The sequence below is a fragment of the Myotis myotis genome, unplaced genomic scaffold (assembly GCF_014108235.1).
Source record: "Myotis myotis isolate mMyoMyo1 unplaced genomic scaffold, mMyoMyo1.p scaffold_m19_p_17, whole genome shotgun sequence".
In the NCBI taxonomy this organism is placed as follows: Eukaryota; Metazoa; Chordata; class Mammalia; order Chiroptera; family Vespertilionidae; genus Myotis; species Myotis myotis.
In genome coordinates, this window is record NW_023416321.1 from 35220897 (window position 1) to 35245580 (window position 24684).

At 40.7% G+C, this 24684-nt stretch overlaps 1 protein-coding gene across 13 annotated transcripts in view; it reads right to left on the reverse strand.

Moving 5' to 3' along the window:
* The window catches only part of SMG6 (SMG6 nonsense mediated mRNA decay factor), a 220316-nt gene that overhangs the window by 152549 nt on the left and 43083 nt on the right, over nt 1-24684 (reverse strand). For 12 of the 13 annotated variants that reach the window (XR_004972925.1, XM_036341029.1, XM_036341028.1 and 9 more), the window contains 2 exons: nt 19410-19471; nt 12021-12166 (listed from right to left, as the gene is read on the reverse strand). Coding sequence is in view for 11 of the 13 variants with exons in the window: in XM_036341029.1 (XP_036196922.1) it covers nt 12021-12166; nt 19410-19471 (208 nt within the window). In the remaining 2 variants the exon portion in view is untranslated. Of the gene's footprint in view, nt 1-10028; nt 10054-12020; nt 12167-19409; nt 19472-24684 lie in introns of those variants that run through there. The other variant, XM_036341035.1, reaches the window with a different exon arrangement.

The following is a 24684-nucleotide window of genomic DNA, read 5'->3' on the forward strand; positions in this document are numbered from 1 at the left end:
GAGTTCCAAGTTTTCCTGGATTGTCTTTCTCTTCATGTTTAAAAAGTAGTTTTATCTACAAAAGGTATTCAGGCCATGTTTGCAAAGAGGGTTTTCTCTTCCAACATGGACTCTTGAAGAATGTGTCAATGGCCTGCAATTGTGTCCTTAGCAGGCATCTCAAAATAATAATTACCAAACATTTCTCTCTTCTCATTGCCCTGACATGAGTTCTGAGCATCACCCTCTCTCAGGGGAGAAGTGAAAGGAGTTTATGCAGTACCAGCAGTGATAACAGGATGACGTCACAGGTATGCCTCAAAGAAGCCTCCAGTGAGTTCACTCTGCAGTGATTTACTCTACCCTGCCAACGCCAGCTGGAGAAGGGATGAAGAAAGCTGACAAAACCTTAAGCCCTAGGCAGGCATTACAAGATCTTTCTCCCTCCAGTCTCCTACCAGCCCCTCCCCTCTTTCAACCACTGATCCTTGCTTCAGAAGCCAAAGTGTGAACAGCACGTGTCTGGATTTCAGAAACCTGCCCAGCAGTTGGAAATTCCCTGCAGCGTGTCAATTGCTGCATCTGCTGCTGGCACTTGGGGCAAGGAATCACATGGGCATTTTCTGAAATAAGCCTCAAGATGGAAATCCGATGTCTAAAGAGGGGACTAAAGAAGTCAGAAAACCCCAATTACAATAAATAAATTCCTAAATATATTACAATCTGTCTTCTAAAAAGGAAACTGAGACATGCAAGCAAACCAAACAGCACGAAGAACAGCAGTAGTCAAGAACAAAAGCACAGAGCACCCTGACTAATGGAAAGGATTTTATGGGCCAAAAGGGTTCACCAGATATGTAATGTAATGTGACTGAAACTAGAGAGCACTCTATTCCAGACCTCTAGCTCATACGCTCTTAGTAAGAAATGGCTGCAGGCCTCTCTCCCCACTCTCCTTGCCTTTCTTCCCCACCCAATTAGTCCTCTAAGCAGTCTATATACCTTGAACACCTCTTAGAAAAATCTAAAAAGGTGAACCCAACCCCACCTGCCATAAAACCAGGAGTAGAAAAAGGAGCTACTCTCTGAAAGAGCAGCCTACATGCTCTTGCCCCCTCTGAAAGAGCAGCCTACATGCTCTTGCCCCCTAGATACAGGTGCCCTAGCCACACTGCTCAGAGACCGAACTAAAAGAAGGCTAGAATCTGATGGTAAAAAAGGAAAAGGAATCATAGCATTTCCTCTAGGCAGACTAGGTACCTAGCATTATTCTCCCAATTCAACAACTAATTACTATGGAAAAAGTATTTTTAAAATCTTTTTAGAAAGCATTGAGGAGCTAGTAAATTAGAAAGGAATCCTCTGGTCAGGGATTGAATAAAAATGGGGAACTAGAGATATGTGTGGGATATAGCCAGGCTTTCTCCTAAGAACATTTGCGACCTGATAAACTTGGTTTCCAAAGTTTCATGGGTACAGCCAATACGACAGGATGCCCAAGATCTGTGCCATAAAGTTGGGATCCCACAGACCTACAGTCAAAGTATAGGACTGAATAAAAAATAACCCTTAGGAACCTGAGAAGACAGTTGGAAAATTCACTGTGTCAAACCCTGAGTCTGACTAGAAGAGTAAAAAATATTGCACTGAAAATATGGACTATACACTAGTCCTCAAAGGGGTGTGCAGTGTGAATTCATATTACCTGGGTGGTATAAAAACCCTCAAGCAGATATTTTAATTTAGAGAGGTTATTTTAAACTCACACTGGGCTGTGGACAACAGCAAACTTAAGTCTTATCACTATTTCCACTCCGGGTCTCCAAGAAGTCTCACTAATGGAATCCCACAGAAAATAAGCAGATTACAAGAAAAAAATTTAAATTACACAAGAAAAATTTTAGAAGGTACATGAGACCAACCAGCAGAAACAAGATTAGCAGAAACTCACCTAAATGAACCCATTCATCATAGTCTCTAAAATAACCATGTTTAATATATTTTAAAGACATAAGAGACAAGCTTGCAAATATGTTCAGGGAACAAGACACTACTAAGAAAGTAGATTTGAAGAAAAAACTCAAAACATCTGGAAATAAAAATTTATAATTAAAATATCAAACTCAGTGGGACATATTTAACAGATTAGATATAGTCAATGAAAGATTCACTGAACTGAAAGACAGAGTTAAGGAAGTTATCTGGAATGTAGCACACACAAAAAGAAAAGTCAGAAAAATGAGAGAGAACTTTAAGAGACATTAAAGACTGAGAAAGATCTAACGTAGGTCTAATCAGTCACAGAGGAGAAGAGAAAGCACAGGTAGATGCAGTATCTTTTTTTAAAAAAGATGCAGATGCTAAGTATCTTCCAAAACTACTGAAATCAACTCACAATAAATACTTAGCAGAAAGAATAATAAATATAAACCTAGGCAAATCATTAAAACTGCAGAACATCAAAGAGTTTTTAAAAAGACCTAGAAAGCACCCAGAGAGAAAAAATGGATTACTGTTAAAAGAGAAATAATCACAACAGTGAAAGCCCAGAGATAGTAAACGATCTTAAATGGCCTGAAGGAAAATAACTATAACCTAGAGATCTATTACCAGCCCTGACCAGTTTCTCAGTGGTTAGAGCATCGACCTGTGGACCAAAGAGTTGTGGGTTCCATTCCTGGCCAAGGGCATGTGCCTCGGTTACATGTTTGATCCTTGGCTCTGGCCAGGGCACGGACAGGAGGCAACCAATTGATGTGTCTCTCTCACGTCGTTCTCTCTCTCTCTCTCTTCCCCTCCCTCCCTCCCTCTTTACTCCCTACCCTCCACTCTCTCTAAAAAAAGAAATCAATGGAAAAAATATCCTCAGGTGAGGATTTAAAAAAAAGAAAGAGAAAGAAAAAATAGAGTTCTATTACTAGTGAATACCTATAAAAGATCTTTAGGAACAGGAAAAATAAAGCTTTTCAGACAAATAAAAATTGAAAAACTGTGTCATCAAAAGAGCTTCACTAAATAAACTCTAAAGAATATACTTAAGGCAGGAAAAAAATGATATCAGGTGGAGGGTCTGAAATGCTAAAGGAAATTAAAAGAACGGAGTAAATACATGGTAAAGTCTAAATAAACATTTACTGGCAAAATAATAACAACAAATAAAACAAAAATAAAAACAGTAATAATTTGTCCTTTAGAGTTTAAGAGGAAAAGAATAATTAAAATACATGACAACAGCACTAGCCGGTTTGGCTCAGTGGATAGAGTGTCCGCCCGCAGACTGAAAAGTCCCAGGTTCAATTCCAGTCAAAGGGCACATGCCGGGGTTGTGGGCTTGATCCCCAGTAGGGGGCGTGCAAGAGGCAGCCAATCAATGATTCTCTCTCATCATTGATGTTTCTATCTCTCCCTCTCCCTTCCTCTCTGAAATCAAAAATATATATTTTAAAAATAATAAAAATAAATAAAATACATGACAACAGCAGCATATAAATTAGGACAATAAATGGAAAGAGAATGAATAGAATTTAAGCCTTCCATGGTCCCTGTATTATTTAGGAGGAGAGTGAAAATGCTGAATAACATTTTTTACTTTTAGCAAGACAAGTATACATACTTTAATTCCTAAGGTAACCACGTAAAGAAAAAAAGGAAACTAGAGTGTGTGTGTGTGTCTGTGTGTGTGTGGGGGGGGGGGGGGGGCGGGAGGGAATGGAAAAAAGTCCAAAAGGAAGAAAGGAGAGAAAAAAAGAAACAGAATGAGAAAATACTGGGAAAAAATATTTGCAAAACATTTATCTGATAAGGGGCTTATCCAAATTATAGAAATAACTCTTAAAACATAATAAAGACAACTTGATTTTTTAAATGGTCAAAAGATTTGAACAGATACTTGCCAAATAATATATACAATGGCAATTAAGTATATGAAAAGTCACTCATCATCCTTAGTCATCTAGAAAACACAAAACCAAAATGAAATAGCACTGCAGCCCCAGCTGGTTTGGCTCAGTGGATAGAGCATCGGCCTGTAGACTGAAGGGTCCCAGGTTCAATTCCAGCCAAGGGCACATGCCCAAGTTGCGGGCTCAATCCCCAGTGGGGGGTGTGCCAGTCAATGATTTTCTCTCATCACTGATGTTTCTATCTCTCTCTCCCTTTCCTTTCCTCTCCAAAATCAATAAAGATATATATAAAAAAAGAAAAAGAAATAGCACTGCATATCCACTAGAATAGCTAAAGTAAAAAAGACGGACAATACCAAATGTTGGCAAGGATGCAAAGAAAGTGGAATTCTCAGACACTGCTGGAAGGAATGTAAAATGGTTCAAACACTTTGAAAAATAGTTTAGCAGTTTCTTATAAAGTTAAACATTTACCATATGACCAAAGAAATCCACTCCTAGGTATTTACCCAAGAGAGATGAAAACATATGTTCACAACACACTCATACAAAAGTTCATGGCAGTTATATTCATGGCAGTTATATTCAGTTATATATAGAGGTGCAGTGCACAAAATTTGTGCACTTGGGGGAATCCCTCAGCCCAGCCTGCTCCCTCTCACAATCCGGGAGCCCTCAAGGGAGGTCTGACTGATGGCTTAGGCCCGCTCCACAGACATCCTTAGCATTGCCGTGGAAGTGGGAGAGGCTCCCACCACTGCCACTGTGTTCACCAGCCATGAGCCCAGCTTCTGCTGAGTGGCGCTCCCCCTGTAGGAGCACAATGACCACCAGGGGGCAGCTCCTGCATTGAGAGTCTGCCTCCTGGTGGTCAGTGCATGTCATAGTGACTGGTCATTTTGCCATTAGGTCAATATGCATATTGGCCTTTTACTATATAGGATAGCCCAAAAAGGGGATTAAAAATGGAGATGGAGTAAGTGGATGCTGCCCGGACATGCTCCCAGGACCAAACTGGAATTACAACTAAAATACATAATAGCCCCAAACTAGAAACAACCCAAATATTCCATCAACACGTAACTAGATAAACAAAACTTTGGCATATCCATACAACAGAATATTACACAATAAATATAAAAGAATGCAATATTGATAACATGTAACAACAACATGAACAAATCTCAGAAACATTATGCTGAGCAAAAGAAGCCAGACACAAACAAGCGCACACTTATGATTCCATTTATATAAAACTCTAGAAAAGACACATCCAATGCATAGTGACAGAGAGCAAATAAGATTTCCTGGAGCCAGGGATACGGGATGGAGATCAACTGTGATGGGCACAAAGAGAACTTTTTGGGATGATGAAAATATTCTGTATCTTGATTATAATGATGGTTACTTAAGTATATAAATTGGTCACATGTATTGAAATGCACCCTTAAAATGGGTGCATTTTATTGTATATAAGCTTTACTTCAATGAAGTTGATTTAAAAAACTGAATGGTATCTATGTATATAAAAGGCTAATATGCAAAGTGTCCCCTCAGGAGTTCAATTGCTCGCTATGACATGTGCTAACCACCAAGGGGCGACGCAGAATGAAGGCAGGCCCCGGCCAGCAGCCAGGGAAGGAAGGCCCCAATCAGCTCTGATTGCCTGCCAGGCTAGGGACCCTACCCATGCGCGAATTTCGTGCACCTGGCCTCTAGTAGTATATAAATCCAAATATACAAACAATTCTTTTACCAACTGGTCATGAACAAACATTTTCCACTGTGAGAGGGAGTTTCCTCCTCGCCCATAATAACAGTAAATATGAACCCAGAAAACCTTGATTTGCCCGAATTGTATCCTTCTGCTAGCTTCTTACCTGTGGCCCACTTGAGCCTCAAACAACTTGGGAGAATTCTGATTTCGCCACATTCCTCATCTGTACTTCAGTCCCTCTTCTAGTCTCAGATCAAATTCAAAGATCACTTTCTTCATCAAAGAACAATGGCTGCTCAGATATGGGATTTGGGATGCTTGCATTGCTGATCTGTCTCAATTAAGTCCAGAGAAGTTTTTGTGTCTTATGATATAGAAGGCTGGACACTTGAGGCCTGAGTGTAATTTACTAGCTGTGCAAACTTACATTCCTTAACCTTTCTGATATGTTCCTCATCATCTATAAAATAAGACACAAAATATCTGCTCACCTGTCTCAGAGGGCTAATAGGAGAAATCAAATGAGAATTCACATATAGCAACTAAAAAATGTCATTAGATACAATCACAGTGTTGTTCTGTTGTCATTATTGGCCACTACCTCTGGAAACTACAATTTTCCCCAGACCAACATTTAGTTGGTTAGGGTCCAAAGTACAACTTACTCCCCTCAACCTCCATCCCTAGAATACACCAGCTCCCTCTGTGTATTCAATGAACATATCAAACCTGAGCCCTCTATTCAGAATTCTATTCCTCAGGAAAAGCTTAAAGAGAGCTCAGAAAAGGCAGCTGGGAATCCTGCTGCCAACATTCCACCCAATTCTGTCTCTTTTTCAGATTAAGTCCATCCTGGAGCAAAAAAAAAAAATCAAATTGAGAAGCTATAAAATGGCAACAGAGATGAAGTATCTAGCTCACATTAACTATTGGGCAATGATGGGATACTGCATTTCTGCACTGTACACAGAAGCAGCCATGTACATCAAACCACACTATTACCTTGGGGCAAAAACAGACATTTCTTCAATTGACATGATAAGAGGCTTAATTATTGGTATAAATGAATTTTCTCCTTTCTTTAGCTTTTCATAACTGCTTCTCCTCCCTAGACTAAAGTAACAGATTCATTCTAAAAACAACATGGACCCTGGAATCCAGAATTGGGTAGGCCACTGACAAACTTTACTATTTCTTCTTTTCCAGAAAATTCTGAGGGAAGAAGTCTATGCTAAGCAGCCTGTTGATAGTTATATCTTGCCCCAAGGGACAGAGGGTATAGCTGAAGGATGCATCTTCCCCTGGCCTGCTTTCTAAAGCCTAGCCTCTTCTGACCTTTGAATCTATTTCTCACAAAATGTGTTGGCCAAGCTGACTCTCTGTTAATTTACTCTGAAAATGAAGGTCAGGCAGTGCTGATTACCTGTAGAAATCTACCCATGGATCCTTGAGGAGAAAAAGCCCAAGGGTTCTATCACCAGAAATACAGAGGAGGAATGAGAGGGCCAGTTTATGCAGCTAAACTCAAGCTTAACCTCTTATGAAAGGTGGATTTCCTGTACAACTATTCTGACAAGCAGAGGATTAGGCACTTCATACATTCTGCTTGGGTAAGAGACTCAGACAGAAGTGAACTGCCACAGAGGAGCAAATCGCTTTACTGAAGATCTCTAAGGCGGCTGCATGCTTAAGACAAAGAAATTTTGGTTGTGAATGGAACTTCCCAACTCGAGTCAACCTGCATACACAACAATGCCATGTAGGTGTGAGGTCCCCACACATCTGAGTTAAGCTCTATCGGTCCCATATAGACAGCTATGATTCTCTATCTCTCTGGAGGAGCACATGTGGCACTTTACCTCCTGCAATTCAGGATTACTAACCAACCATAAAAGCAAGCATAAACGATTATGAAAGGAATGCCAGTCTAGCCCTGCCTCAATCCCAGCCCCTAAATGTTCCCTAAAGGCAGGAAACACCAATGGCACACATAAGAAGTGTCTCTTGGGTGCCCTCTTGCTGCCACCAGGGCTTCTCTGCAAGGCTGAAATACAGCCCTGTTCTATGAACTGGTAGAGGAGGAAAAACGGAGGGCCAGGGCACAGAAAAGGGAAGTTATTCCAGTGGTGGCCAATGAATAACATCCAATGATTTATAGGAAGTATAATCCAATAATGCAGTAAAATAAAACAGTGTGTGCATGAGATGGTTTTGATTCCAGGAATTATAAAACATATTTTTTAAAAAGGGAGAGAGAGCAAGAGGGGAAGAGAAAAACAAAGAAAAAGAAAAAAAGGGGGGAGGGCAGATTGGAGCAAATTGGGCACAGATGGGGGATGCAATGGGCTTTTAGTGATGCTCTACCACAAATGTTGCTTTAATTATTCCTTTTCAAAAACTAGAGTTTTATTTCCTTAAATTACAGAATTTTTAAAAAATTAAAATTCTTGGCATACTTGTGGTTTAGATCAACAGTTCATCCTCCAGCATCACGTCAGCCAATCAGATGGCTACTGAAGTGTTAAATGCTGAGGCACGTGGAGAAGGCCTGATTTCTCCCTTCAGGCTTGGGAATGCCATAGAGCGATTACCAATTGTGACATCACTCTGGGAACCACCTATCACCACCACAAGATAATGTTGGACACAGGCCAGGTAAAAAACATACTATTCAATGAGAGCTGGCTTGCCTTCTTCACCCATACATTCAACAATTACTGAGTGCCTAATAAATCCCAGGCACTATGCTGAGGGACCCCAAACATCCCTCAAATTTATCTGTCCCCAACCACTTCACTATAGAGTACTAGGATTCTAGATTCTTCATAGTCGCACTAATGTGGGGATTTTTGCATAGGGCCCATTCATTAGAGGAGGAGGTAATAGCTCCCCCACCAATAGCTCTGAGTGTTAAGATCACTGCTGAGACTGGAAAGTTTAGTTGGTAAAATGATGAGGCATAACTCAACTTATTGTCTCCTAAGGGCAGGGGGACAAATATGACCTCACAACCTCTGCCTCCCTGAGCTCTGGGGAAAACTACAACCTAGGAAAAGGGGAAAGATGCCTTTCTCTCACCACCATCTAAGCTTTTTCCTCCATTTTGTCTTGTGAGGTGTCCAAAGCTTTTAAACAGTTCTCTGTCTCTCTTGACAAGGAAAACACATCTGAAAAGTAATAACACTAAAGTGATAATATCATTCCTACCCCCGGATTATAGGTAATTTGAAAAAAAGACAGTTCCACAAGGTTAACACACACACACAAATAAAATGAATTCGGGGTATCATAAAGGACATATGTTTTAGTAAGGACATCCCTGCTGCTCTCCAAATCATATGCTTTAGGACCACAGCTACAGGGAAAGCCCAGGCACAGATTGAGAGGACCTCGACTGCCTTGGGGACCACTGATCACCTCTGCTTCATGCTGGAACGTTCCTTCTCCACAGAGTCCAGGAACTGACTGATACAAACACCCACCCAGAAGGATATGTCCAAGAAGGAATGGAAAGAAAAATGATGGCCCAGATGTTCTGTAACTTGCACTGACTGCCAAATCACCACAGACCCCAAGCACCTGGGAGGGCCAAGCAGCGTCAGGCCCTTGCTTCCTGGTTTCAGACAGTCAGGGTCCCACAGCTGGGTGGCTGGCGACTCTGACAGCAAGCAGAGTGGCCTGGAGAGAAGACTTTAGAAGGGCACTGGCTGACAGGACTTTGGGGCTGAACACTCAGGGCTGATTTATCACTTCCTTACTCATAAAAATGTGATTCAAACTGCTGCTGATTAGTGAAGGATTTAAACCTTTACCCTCTCCCCAACCCCCTTCCTTCTCCACCCCCGGCACAGATGCTGCTGCTCAGCCACAACACCCCCTTCTTGCCACTGTCCATGCAAGCACAGCACAGGGGCCCAGAGAAGATGACTCATATGCTGGGAAATGGAAAAGTGCATCTTCCCACCAACCAGCCCCGCTGTGTGCTCTGCTCACCCCTCTCCCAATGGCAGCCCACACAGTGGGGTCTGGACGGCCGCCTCAGCTGCACACCGGGTACTTGGCAGCATGTCCACAGAGCTCTCTGTCCTAGTTGAGTGTTATATCCTGTGGCCCAGGCTGTTTATCCCTGAAACACCCTAGGAACTTCTGACCACCTCATATCATCCTCCTCTTGGCCCCAGTTGCCTCATGGAGGTGAGCAAAGGACAAGGCCAGAAATGAGTAGCAGGGTCTCAGGCACAGGCTTTGGCATGTCCTTCCTGGCTAGCCGGTCCTCATACAACAACCATGGAGAAGAGTACTAAAATAGTTCCCTGGCCTCAACTGGGGAAACCACCTATTTCCTTCTTTCTCTGTTCTCACCATCTCACCTTCCTTTGGTCTGTATCTTTTCACCTTTACTAAACAACAGCTACAAGAAAAGGACTCACTGGTGGCCTACGAAAAAGCCAAGGTGTTCCTTTTCATGGAGCAGAGGCTGCTGACAACAGATACTTCACAGGCTAGAGCCGCAGGTCCTTTACATTCACACCTCCCAAGATTACAGGTCACTTGATGGTAGAAAAATATCTTGGCCGAGGCTGCAGCTCTGTGACAGCAGCTCATTGAACTCTGTGGGTTGAGGTTAGAGGAAGGCAGGACAATGAATAGGAGGGCACCTCAGGAGGCCTCATTTCCTGAGTCCACTGAGCTTCCCACTTGGTAGCTAAACCAGCAGAGTCATGAAGAAGGAATCAATCTCCTGCCCCTTTGGACTTCACAGCCTTACCAGGACAGAATTGACAAACTTTATTTCCTCCTTCCTGGAAACCATCCCTGTCCCCCAGGACAGCATGCTTCCTCGGAGCTGTTCTCAGGAATAATTAGCCAAGTTCAAAATGGCACCTCAGCCTCTGCATCTTGCCTTCTGCTGGGAATTCTAAATGCTGTAAGCAGCCAACTTGAGCGGAGAAGATCAGATATGACTGAAAACCCAGACAGACTAGCAGAGGGCTTTACAGAGTCCCAGGAAGAACCAAGTTTCAAGGGAAATTGTGGCATACCCACTCATCAGCAAGCTAATGTAGAACCCTCAAAAATAAATGGGAAGGAAAATAAATCAATTTCAGAGTAAGAGAAAGCACCAAGAAAATGTGCAATAAGACCCTAGCCGGGTAGTTCAGTTGGTTATAGCATCATCCTAATATGCCAAGGTTGTGAGTTCGATTCCCAGTCAGGGCACACACAAGAAGCAACCAACAAATATATAAATAAGTGTAACAACAAATCAATGTTTTCTCTCCCCCTCCCCAATCAATAAACATTTTTTTTAAAGAAAAGAAAAAGTGCAATAAGAGAACTAGTAATAACCTGTCCAGAAACACCAGGTCTGTTTTACAATGGAGTCTCCATGGGGCAATTCCTATTTCTTGGCATTTCAGATAATAACCTTTCAGCCAGGAAACCAAACTTCACTCTCTGTCAATGCTTTAAATTACAATTTTTTTAGCATCATGGAACAAATCTCCCTTACAAACAAACACAAAATAATGTTATTCCTATATTACATATTTCCATCAAGTTAAACCACATATTCTTACCTAGATGGGAAGGGAAGGGAAGGGGAAAGGGGTAGGAGGAAGAGGAAAAGGAGAAGAAGGAAGGGGAAACAGGAAAGGGGAAGGGAAAGGACGGGATCCTGGTAACATCCTTTGGTTGTGACCTGGTCATCAGAACATTTAAAAATCCTGCCAATGAGCATCTCTCTGCCCCCTCCCACCCCATCCCCTGCCTCAAAAAACCTCAGTGTTCCAAAAAGCATTTCAGAATACACACCAGTATGTTAGCCAAACTCTGGGCCTGGTGATTTTTGTGCTTCCAATTTGAGTCACCAAAGCTCATCAATTCTCTGTTCTTACTCCCTGGCAGGCTCCCACAAGGGATATCCCACAGGGAACTAGACTTTTCCATATTGAACAAACAGGGTACATGAGTCCAGAAACAGCTATTCCCAGTCCCTGCCAAGCGTATGGTCTCTGCGATGAAACATTTCAGCAATGCCTCTCCCCTGGGAGAGGCTCTGGATCTGCAGACTCCAAGAGGCCTTGCTGCTGCCTTTAGCATGGCCAGATGTGCAACAGCATCTCTGGGTTTGCAAATTAAGCTCTATACCCATGATTCCCTCCTTCCATCCCACCCAAGCACTAGAGAGTCATACAGATTTCAGAGAGCAAATTAAGGATGTGAGAGGCAATGGTGGGGAAGGGTGTGTGTGTGTGTGTGTGTGTGTGTGTGTGTGTGTGAGAGAGAGAGAGAGAGAGAGAGAGAGAGAGAGAGAGAGAGAGAGAGAGAGAGAGATGGGGGTAATTAGTGGTATGGTACCATAGGAAAAAAAGCTATATTAATCTTTATCTGTCTAGATAAAGAAAGTGAACATGCCTTACCTTTCAACTGGGAGTTGTGTACAGCAAACATGTTGATGGTCATAAGCTGCAGCATGCGAGTACTTCCAACAGGAGAGGGACTATGCTGCAGCAATACCTGGAACTCCTTGAGCACCTTCTCAGCCACTGCAGGGAATGTCTCCATCCTACAAATACACCAGCCCATCAGTGAGGGACATCCCCAAGTGCACTGGTACACACACACACACACACACACACACACACACACACTCTCTCTCTCTCTCTCTCTCTCTCTCTCTCTCTCTCTCTCTCTGTCTCTCTTTCTCTCTAAAAGCAGACAACTAACGCATAGAGTGTCTCCTTGCTACTTTCACAAACCTTCCTACAATCCTAAGATTGTGGACAAATTTAAGAGAAAGAAGTGTTCGAGGTTTGGAAATAAATCAGCTCAATTTTGGATAAATTGCTATGAGTTATTATGCTTTGGTATGTTATTTCCTAACCCTTGGCAATAACTGGATTCAGGCTGAAATGAAATCAAAGTTTCTCTCTGAAACAATTGGTTTTTCTAAATAGCAAACAAATTTCCTTTAAGCTTTAAGACCTACATATTCCCCAAACTCTCTGGTTCACAAATCTAAAGATTCTTTACTCAAGGCTTTACTTCAGGAAACCAGAAACAGTTTTGGTTTCTGCTGCCGTCTTCTCAGGCACTGTCTCACCAACTGTTCCACCTGAGGGTCCCATACTTCCCCTGGAAGAATTCTCAGACTGAGGGCCCCAATGATCTGTTTCAGCCTTTCCTGTGTTGCTGTCCTCCTCACTCTCACAAGACTCTGCTCATCAAGGTCTGCATGTTTTCAGGCCAGTGGAAATATAATGCCCTGGCCAACTGCCACTCCTAATACAGGAAGAGCCTGTAATGTAGGGAGGTAGAAATCTAGCCAGTGACCTAGGGCTCCTAAAGAGAGGTCATTCAAACCGCTGACTGCCAAATGTGGCCACTGGATCCCAAACAGTGGTGCATGCCTGGAGCTCCTCTGGCAATAGGAACAAACCACAGCTGAAGTTGTCAGAAAGGAAAAGCAAATTCAAACTTGGTGCTAGAGAAAGAAGCCAGGCGCATTGAGCCTTAGGGCGATGCTGAACAATTCGTGGTCAACAAAGTATCTTTTATCCATCCTCAATCCCCCCCCCCCCGACCCCCCCAAAAAATGTTTGTAGTGCACTGGGTGATGGGGTGAGGAGAGCTTCAGGCTGGATTAATAAACAGCTTCTGAAAAGCCACAGGAAAGGAAATTCTTCTCAAAAAAGACAAAACAATTTCAAGTCCTAGAGAAAGGTGCTTCTAGTGTAACCCAAACCATGATCCCTTCCCCACTGAGTAGGACCCTCCCCAGGTTAAGCAAACTCCAGAGATTTCTGGCATTTTGACAATCTTTATTCATTGCCCTTGATGGCAACTCTTATTACTGACCTTCTGATACCCAGAAATCATGCCACAACTATGGGTCAATTACAGTTTATATTCCAGTTCCCTTCTCTGCTGAGCTGTCTTCATTTTCACTGGCATAAAACATACCATGCATTTGCTCCCACCTCCCCATATGCCATTTCAAGTGCCCCATCCCCCACAAAAAAAATATAAAACACACACGCACACACAAAACCCACCAAAAAACCCCTCTTTTTCCTCCTCTAAAATGTTTCAGAACCATTAAAACTCTTGGTAGGTTTGGAATGGCAGAATGATATGTTTGGAGCTGGATTGGATCCATTTTCCCCATGGGCTATAACAAAGGTTTCATTTTAAATCCTGACACTGTGCAGCACTCTTTCTGGTTGGAGGTGGGGAGGGGGGCTAGCACTTCTCATTACGAGAATAGCAGAGTTCACTCTGCTTGAAAAGCAGCCACACTGGGCAAGTTTCAGAGCCATGTGTCTCCGTGTTGAAAGGCGGTAGAGAGCCAACACAGAACGACATGACAGAGTGTCACGTGGGACAGTCTTGCTTCGAAGCTGTGTCTGAGGAAACCTCTTCCCTGGGATGGGAATTGAAACAGAACCATTAACGCTCCCTAGGTCAGACTGGGGTCTGAAAGGAGCACCAGGCCAAATGTCCACATCTTCTTTTTTATTTGTTTGTTTTTTCAATCTTCCCTTCGCCTTTCAACTCATTCGACATCAACGAAAGAAAAAAAATCAAATGAAGTTAGAATAACTTCAGTTCTGAGATATGAGGGAAGATGGATCTACTCAGACAAAATCACTTTGTCAGGAAGTAACTGAGGGACACGCAGATAAAAGACTCTTCCTCAGAGCTCAATAATGGGGCTTCTGGTTCCCAATTTTGTAGCTAAAATGTTATCTGATTTTGGCTTCAAATTACCATAAGTAGTTTTATGTCTTCCTCTTTGCTCCACCCCCATATTAAAGAACAAAAATCATACTAAAACTGAGATAATAACAGAATACAACTTATGTTTAGAAACAACCCACAAAATAGAATTATGGCTTTGATGGATATATATGTAAATATGTAAATGCAGTAAAAAGGTCTGAAAGATCATATAACCTGATGTCTAGTGTTATCTCTTTGGAGAGCACAGGGGCTTGGGGAGAGCTGAAAGAAATTTTGGCCTTAGCTATAATGTTATGTTTTTAGAAGGAGATTTTACATATTACTAAATAATTGTTAGCCAAGATGCAGCAATAGCAGTAGCAACAGAGGAGGAGGAGCAGGAGAAGAGAAAGCATAAAAAGATGGTAATTTGCTCTAGCCAGTTTGGCTCAGTGGATAGAGCATCGGCCTGCGAACTGAAGGGTCCCAGGTTTGATTCCGGTCAAGGGCACATGCCCGGGTTGTGGCTTGATCCCCAGTGGGGGACTTGCAGGAGGCAGCTGATCCATGATTCTCTCTCATCCTGGATGTTTCTATCTCTCTCTCCCTCTTCCTTCCTCTCTGAAATCAATAAAAATATATATTTTTTAAAAAGATGGTAATTTATAACAGCAAAAATTGGAAGTAGCCTAAAATGCCCAGTTACAGATACTGGTTAAGATGGCACATCTGTAAAATTTAATTCTATTTCTTAAAAGTTATATTAGATTTTTTAATCATATTGGTAAAGTTTTACATATATTAAATGGAAAGTTTTAAAGTAGTTTAATCTGAACCCTTTTGACACATATTTGTAAAAATAAGTGTGTGTGTGACGTATATAGAAAAAACATAAAAATATACATCCAATGTCAACAGTGGATAATTATCTCTGGATAGTGAGAATATGGTTAATTTTTTCTTTCTTCTTTTTGTTGGGTTTTCTAAATATTTTATGTGATTTACAATAAGCACTATGTACAATAAAAAGATTTCTCCTACAATGCATACTACTGACTTTTATAGAAAACAATTATAATTTTACAAGTATATCAAAATACAAACATTATATTTTTAACAATTCAAAGTCCAAAATAAATACATCAGTTTTTGAATTCCAAGAGATCTTGAAGCAGTGCGAATAGCATGATGAGGCAAGCAAGTGAAAACTAAACTGGTAACTTTAACCAACACAATAACAGGAAGCAAAATTATTCTACTTATCACAAATCAAAAGTCTATAGCAGTGATGGCGAACCTTTGAGCTCAGCATGTCAGCATTTTGAAAAACCCTAATTTAACTCTGGTGCCATGTCACATATAGAAATTTTTTGATATTTGCAACCACAGTAAAACAAAGACTTGTATTTTTGATATTTATTTTATATATTTAAATGCCATTTAACAAAGAAAAATCAACCAAAAAAATGAGTTCACATGTCATAGGTTCGCCATCACTGGTCTATAGGCTGCTGGCTTCTTGACTTCCCTCAGTGGAGTCCAAAGGCAGGTCTGATCTGCCAGCCTCTCATCAGGAAAGCAAGTGTCTGTTAGGGGGCATTCTACACCCCTGACTGATTCCTCTTCCTGTGCCTGAGAGGATTTTGTCCCAATCCTTTAAAACTGCAGAAGATACAGTCATTTTCAGGCTATGCATTTCACTGACTTAAGGGACTGCTTTCTGGAGTGGTCTCTAGAGACACCTTATCTCATTTGAATGGCAGTTTTAAGAAACCAGTTTTTCAGACAACATGGAGTGACTCAGACAGTGACTAACGGGGCAAGACCCAACCTCTTAGATGCTAAGGAACACAGCTTAGACAACATTGTCTTCAGAAAAGAATCAGGCTTCCTAACTCTTCTCAACTTCTTAATTTTAAAAAATTGAACAAGACAAATGCAACCCAGTAGCAAACAAATAAAACTAAGCTGAGTGACAAGGGAGACATGAGAGAGAAAAAATCACAGTGCTACAGAACATAAGGACTGGAGTGGACCTTGGGCAGCTTCTACTTAAACAACTGATAAGGAAATCGAAGCCCACAGAGGCTCTGACTTGTTCACTCTCAAGGTCTTGTAACTAGTCAGTGGTGAAAAATAAGTTCTTTGGCACTTGATTCCATCTAACACTCCACGCCTCTTTTTCACTGGATGTTGAGAATAAGGAGGCTTGGGTTGCACACAGTAGGCATTCAAGTATATGCTGATGCAATTTGCAATGCTGGACACAGAGAAAATGAACATTGGAGAGCAACATTGGGGCTTTTCTCAAAAGGCAGGCCAGACAGTGGATGTGTCTTCAGCTGCTCCCCATTACAAACTCCTCACTCTTAATTCGTTTTCAACGCCTCCAACATTTCACATCTTCTTGGTAATTAGGCAACCGTCCATGTTGTTGTGTGTGGCTTGGGCTCATTGCTTTTCTAGTCTTACAGACTTCTATACTTTTTTTTCCAATAGCAAAGTTTTTACTGTTTCTGCCTTCCAGAATAAACATGGGACTCAATTCTCTTTCACCTCCAGGGGAGCATAGGAAGAATAGTCATCAAGGGGCTGGAGCGCCTAGACTTTACATACGTTCTCCTCATGTGAACACTACTATAACTCATTTTTTATGAAGGTGCAACTAGACTGGCCTTATCTTTTGCCAAGAGAATATGTTATATGCAGGGATGGAAGAGATACTGAAAAATAAACTGGACCACAGCAAACCATCTCTGACAAATGAGATAATCTTTAAAGGATTTCAGAAAAGAAAATTCCTGAACATCTTCTCTGTGAAATTTTCTTACACCTAACCCAAATCTCTCCAGCTGCAACATAAGCCTACTTTCTCTTGCTGTCTTCCCACAGAAATCAAAACTACCTGGTTATAACTCTTTTATAGTTAAACACAGTTAGGGGAACAAACAGCTGTCTTTAAATAAACCTTTTTTTACCTTAACTTTTTCAAGATTAATTTTTCTTCTATAAATCATTTCCTAGTTTTTTAATCATTACTGTGATTCTTTCTCAAGCCTCCTCCAAAAATATATAAAAATAAATGTGAGAATTTTAAGAAGGGGAAAAATATTAATGCCTAATTTGACAAAAATATATCCTAAATATTCCTACATTCCAGACCAAGATTTATAACTTCTTTAGTCCCAAAAGTCTCTAAAAAAACTAACAAATACCTAGAGCAGTGGTTCTCAATCAGGAGCAGTTTTGCCCCCAGAGAACATTTGGCAATGTCTGGAGACATTTTTAATTATCACAATTGGGGCGGAGGGGGGGCAAAATGCTACTGGCATGTAGTAGGTAGAAGAAGCCTGGGATGCTGTTAAACATCATACGATGCACAGGACAGCTCCCTACAACAAAGAATTATAATGCTCAAAATATCAACAGTATAGAGATTGAGAAACCCTGACTTAAAGCAACATGGTACATGAAAATTTAAAGAACAAACATGAGAAAAGGAGAGGAAAACTGAGTGAAAAGGTAGTAAGGGAAAGAAAGATTTAAAAAATGAGAACCAAAAAAGATGATAAAGTGATAAAGAACCAAAGTAGCTATTTTAAGTGCAACACAATAGTACTTCCTGCTATAAAATGATACTGATATCATCTTGCCCACTTGAAACTGCAGCTTTACATTCCTCATTAATAACTGACCTGGGTCTACTATAACCTACCTACTAGAATACGAACTAGATCCTTCTCTCCAATCTTTCACAGTCTATCCATTTCTGTAATGATTCACTCATTCATACAACAAATATTTACTGAGCATCTAGTACGTGATAGGCACTAAGATACAACACTGTTAGGCAAAAACTCCTGCCAAAGTAGAACTTATATGGGGGTAGGAGAGGTAGTGAGAGGGGAGCTAATGATGCACCTAGTTTACTTTTCCTAAGTGAATCTCCTCACACTTATTTCTATTAATAGGGATACATCTATTGGCAGTACTCGTTTCCCAAGTCATTTAAAGACTACCTTTGTGATAATCATCACTGTTACTCTTATCTATGTTTGATAATAAATGAATATGTAATAAGCATACTTTCTAGTTCAACATCCATAGAACAATATTTCTTCAAAGCAGGACAAAGCCTTTCAGCCTCTCCCACTAAGAAAACCTTCTAGAGCATTAGAGATAAACTTACAAGGTTATGACAGAAAGTGAAAGGAAAACACTGACAACAGTGAGATCTATAATCCCGAAACAAAGCACCTCAAAGGGTAGCTTACAATAAAACCTCCAAGTCAGAAAACATTAAAATGCAGAAGAGCTCTCTAAGAGCACCGCCACCTAGTCCTCTCCGAGGCGGAAGAGGCACCCAGCGCACACGTGCTCTGGTGTGCAGGCATTAGTCAGGCTTTAGGATCGCTAGTTTTATACAGTGGAAAACAACTCTGATCCACCAAAGGAACACTCAAAACTTGATCTCTGTCCAGGGATTTAATGGGTGAAGTAACAGGGTTTTGCACACACAGCACCTTCCCTGAGATTTATATGTAAATCCATGGGAGATGGTGAAACCTAGAAAAGTTTTAGCATTTACTGAGATCAGCAATATGGTACAGAAAGCTGAGCATAGAAGGAAGGGGTATGATTCAGGAGGAAGAGAAAATGTTGGAGGGGAAAAAAAATGCTACTCTTCTCTTTAAGGGAAAATGAGTGGACAGTATTATTCCCAAGGAGGACCCTTGGCAGTTGCACCCAGGAAATGAGCATGACTTCTTTAAGGAGCTTCTAGGGGGCTGAGATGGAAGGCAGAGGAAAGAGAAATCCAGAGGGATTAAGAGTGGGGGGTTGAGAAAAGACTGTGTTTAAAGGGGGCTTTAGTAAAGGTAGAGAAAGAGGGATGACATAGGGATGGAGAATCATATTTCCCAAACTTCATGAGCAAAGTAGGAGTGAGTGAAGGGAAGAGAAGGTGGAGGCCTCTAAGAATTCACACCCTGTGCCCTCAGTTACAAACACAGTCTAGTTGCTAACAATATTAAATTCCAAAATGACTTGTAATGTAGGAAAATAAAATAAACATCCTGCACACTTACCCAATCCGGGTAAACAGCTTCCCATGGGCATGGAGAAAACTGAGGATGAACCTTTTGTTCAGCTGCATGGGAAAAAGAGAGGAGAAAACAATTAAACTTTCCCCAGTTTCCTGTTACTGAACAGAGTCCCTAGTGACACAATAACCTGGCCAGGGTCTAAGGGGTGGGCACTAGGGATGTGAACCAAATAGACATGCCCAAACTCTCACACAGACCCAGGGCACATGCCCAACAGCTGCTGCTCAACTGAGCCAACATGACAGCAGCCTCAGTGAGTGGATAGCACCCTCTGCTGGCAGCAGTGCCTGTGTGCAGGGAATGAAGAGTTGAATCCCAACTAAGCTGAGTGGAAAGATGCCTGCAGCTCTCTGAAATCTGTGAGCCACTCTTACACCATAATGATGGAAATGAAACACTGACATGGACAGGGATAATAGTGATTTTGGATAAGTCCCTAATCTTATTCATGAGTTATTTTTCTTTCTAACCAAGAAAACAGGACTCTTCTTTGGTAAACAAGGATAAAGTAACCCACCACTAACTAGCTCATCAAATTATACTTCTCCATCTTTTAAGACTAAAGTTCAATTTCAAGGTCTGCAGCTGAAAATTCAAGTGTTTACAGGAGGCCAGGTTTGAAATAGGCTGGTGGGGACAGTAGTAATCCATGGCTGGTCTACTCTTTATGGACCCAGGATTATCATTTCTTTCCTTTTTTTTTTTTTTTTTCGGTCTTTTAAAGAAGAGCTGAAAGCTGGGTTTTTATGTGAAATCCTTTAGCTTTTAAATGTTGGCTTCCAATTGAAAAAAGAAAAAAAGTAAACACTAGGCAAGCCCAAAACACGAACATGCCAGCCACATCTGGCCCATGAAGTAAAAATTTACAATCTCAATTCCATGTTCTAGAAAACCTACTGCTATTAAAACTGAGGGGAGAGATTCCTCTGAGCAAAACAAGGGTGGAAATTTAACTCCAAAGAAAGCAGAGATAATAAAAGATCAAATCTTGTTGTCATCTTCCCTGGTCTCCTAGAAGCAATATGCTCAAAGGAGTCAAGAATCTTGATCTCAGGGGGTGATTAGGGCAAGGAACAGTCCAGCACCTCTGGATACTTTGCCCAAGAAAAAAAAACTCTTTTGATTTACTCCCTTGCAAAACAGAACGCCAATCAAGTTATGGCCATTCTATCTATTTCATACAGAAGCTAGGTGTGGGAAAAGGAGTGCATTCTCACCCCACCAATGACTTCAACAGCAAATTCTGCATACAAACTTCAATCTTTATCTTTGTTTAAATGAATTACATTTAGTCAGCAATACTATATCAAACATTGATTTCTAGTTAAAAAGCTCTAGATGCCCTAGCTGGTTTGGCTCAGTGGATAGAGCATCGGCCTGAGGACTGAAGGGCCCCAGGTTCAATTCCAGTCAAAGGCCATACCTTGGCTGCAGACTTGATTCCTAGCCCTGGCTGGGCCGTGTGCAGGAGGCAACCAATCGATGTGTCTTTGTCACATCGACATGTAAGTCTCTAGATCTACTAGTAGAGAAAAGTGGTGAAAAACATGGATATTCCTGTCAAATCTCTGCCATTTACCTGCTAGGGGATCTCAGACAACTGGCTGACCCCCCTGTAAATTTTTCTTTCTATACATGGTGATAACAGTACCCATATACTAATGGGTTGGTAGCTTGAGATAAGGCAAGTAAAAGCATGCTTGACTTGTTGTAAACACTCAATTGTTAGCTGAACATTCTATCCCAATGAGTGATAAAACAAGTAGTAAAATGTTAACAACTAGAGAATCTGGGTAAAGGCTATATGGAAGTTCTTTGTATCATTCTTAAAACTTTTCTACAGGTATGAAATTATTTCAAGATAAGGTAAAATATCTATTCTCTATTCCTATTTTATCCCTTTCCCCACAGCTGTCAATCATAAACTGGTTAACTCATCCATTACCAGGAGAAATCCTTTACAACCGGTTATATTTATACATACAGGATACTTTGATAGAAACAAAACAATATTAACCCATCTCATTCAAGGCAATTACCATCCCCTAAGCTACAAGGCAGCTCAGAAATTTAAACAACTTAAACCAGTAAATGGAAGAATTAGAACTTGAACCTAAGTCCTCTGATTCCAAAAAGTTCTCCTTCCCTTATACTGCATCTATCTCAGGAAGAGAACTGGTGAGCTTTACTCATGAAAGGCTGATGAAAAAATAAGAGCAATTAAAAAGCAGCTCAGGCCCTAACTGGTTTGGCTCAGTGGACAGAGCGTCAGCCTGCGGACTGAAGGGTCCCAGGTTCAATTTCGGTCAAGGGCATGTACCTTGGTTGAGGGCACATCCCCAGTAAGGAGTGTGCAGGAGGCAGCTGATCGATGTTTCTAACTCTCTATCCTTCTCCCTTCCTCTATGTAAAAAATATATTAAAAAAAAAAAAAAAGCAGCTCAGTTTTACTTTTAAGTTTTCCTTACTTATTAGATAGGAAACTCATACTATGTGATCTACAATGCCTCCTGGAGTAAAATGAGAGCACTCATTGTCTGTTTCTGAATATCGTGGTTCTATCTATACTTCCCCAAGATCCTTCCCTTAGGGCAGCGGTTCTCAACCTGTGGGTCGCAACCCTTCTGGGGGTCGAACGACCCTTTCACGGAGGTTGCCTAAGACCATTGGAAAACACATATATAATTATATTTTTTTGTGATTAATCACTATAGCTTTAATTATGTTTAATTTGTAACAATGAAAATACATTTTGCATATTAGATATTTACATTACGATTCATAACAGTAGAAAAATTACAGTTATGAAGTAGCAACAAAAATAATTTTATGGTTGGGGGTCACCACAACATGAGGAACTGTATTAAAGGGTCTCGGCATTAGGAAGGTTGAGAGCCACTGCCTTAGGATAACAGATGAAGCCCACTTAATTACCTGAATTTGCACTGGCCATTATTGTATTTTACTATATGTAGTAGAAAGTGAATTTCAATGCATTTTGTGAGCATAAAGGGAATCTTCAGGAACTTTTCAAACTAGAGGCAAAAATACATTCTCTCTGACCTTAGTTAATGAGAACCACTGCTTTATTTTTAGTCTGAAAGTATCTGTCACCCTAAACATATAGTTGATTTTTGAACAACATCTTTGTTTTTCTTAGTAACTTCTTTCCTGGATTACTTTATTATAGGAATATAACATTATTACATATAACATACAAAATAAGGTATTAATCAACTGCTTATGTTATCGGTAAGGCCTCAGGTAGTTAGTAATTAAATGAGTCAAGCAGGCTATTAGTAGTTAAATGAGTCAAAAGTTACACATGGATTTTGGACAGTGTAGGTCATCAGGGCCCTTGACCCCCACATTGCTCAAGGGTCAACTGTTTTGTTTTAAATCACCAACAACACTTCAAGTAGGAAAGGAGTTAAAAATTTAGATGCATTCTAGAAAGAGGAAATAAGGCATGTTATATTGAGAAAGTAGATTTGTTAGACATTGACAATATGGGCCTAATCAACACTGTATATAATATAAAGTCTTCTGTTTTGAAAAACCTAACTGATACCAAGTCCACAATAAGGAAAGTCTTGTCTTATTTGAGCTTTCTTCCCTCTCCAACACATCATAGACTGGCTTTCATTTTTGTAACTTTTTGTGGATTGTTTTTGTTGTTGTTTGTTTTTAGAGAGGAATGGGGAGGGGGGGACATCATCAATGTGAGAGAGAAACATCAACTGGCTGCCTCTTGTGCATAACCTGGACCCGCAACCTAGGTATGTGCATTTGGGACCCTGTTTTGCCACTTTTTGGTGTACGGGATGATGCTCAAACCAACTGAGCCACACCAGCCAGGGCATAACTTTTTTTTTTTTTTTTTAATATATTTTTATTGATTTTTTACAGAGAGGAAGGGAGAGAGATAGAGAGTTAGAAACATCGATGAGAGAGAAACATCGATCAGCCGCCTCCTGCACATCTCCCACTGGGGATGTGCCCGCAACCCTGGTACATGCCCTTGACCGGAACCGAACCTGGGACCCCTCAGTTCGCAGGCCGACGCTCTATCCACTGAGCCAAACCGGTCTTGGCAACTTTTTGTTTTTTAATAATACACTCAGATGGTCTCACTCAGGTAGAGAAAAAAATATTACTCCTCAAATGATGAGACTATTTGCCTCCAGATCTTTCTTGTACATTTACATACTATTCACCAGAAACTAAAAATGCTTCTTAGGTTACAGCCCCGAGGAACAGTGTTATAATTATTAAAGGGCTCCTAACTCTTTATTTTAAGTTCAAAACCAAGTCACTATGTATGGACTCCTGAGCCTTTTGTACCACCTAAAAGCAATGATCCAGAGAGACACTAATGGCAGTAGCTGGATGGTTAAGTCTCTAGACCAGCCGTGGGCAAACTACGGCCCACGGGCCGGATCTGGACCGTTTGAAATGAATAAAACTAAAAAAAAAGAAGACCGTACCCTTTTATGTAATGATGTTTACTTTGAATTGGTATTAGTTCACACAAACACTCCATCCATGCTTTTGTTCCGGCCCTCCGGTCCAGTTTAAGAACCCATTGTGGCCCTCCAGTCAAAAAGTTTGCCCACCCCTGCTCTAGACACTCACAATTATGTCTGTCCTGCCATTAACTATGGGATTATGAGTAAAATGGTTTACGTTGTTTCTCAACTGTAAAATTTAATTTCCACCATTGGCATTACCTAATTCCAAGCTGAAAGGACAAAAATAGATAATATAAATTTAAAGCATTTTGAAGAATAAATGTTTTATGCAAGCCCTGGTAATTATCACTCTAGTGCTTTATGAACTGTGGAGCAAGGAAGGAGAAAGAAGCTGCTCAGAGGTAAAAATATGACACAGAGGAGAAGATTCTGAAATACACCCAATTTCCACTCCTAAACAGTTGCTTTTGCTTCTAAATAATTGTGTGTAAACTAAATTTCTAAAAACTGAATCACTTTAAGGATAGTAAGAGTATTCAGTATTAAAAGGAATTCTAATGTGCATTTTTAAAGTGTTTTGGGGAGTATTAATATCATTCTCTAATTAATCTGTCCAGAATATTTCTTTTATATATCAAGTATTTAAAAACACACACACATACATACACATATTTTTAAAAAAACTTGTTTTTAACAGGAGGTTCTGTTCTCTTAGATGAGACCAAATTTCAATGGTACCTATTAGTAAATGTCTGGGACTTTCAGAACAGGCAATCAAAGCCCAT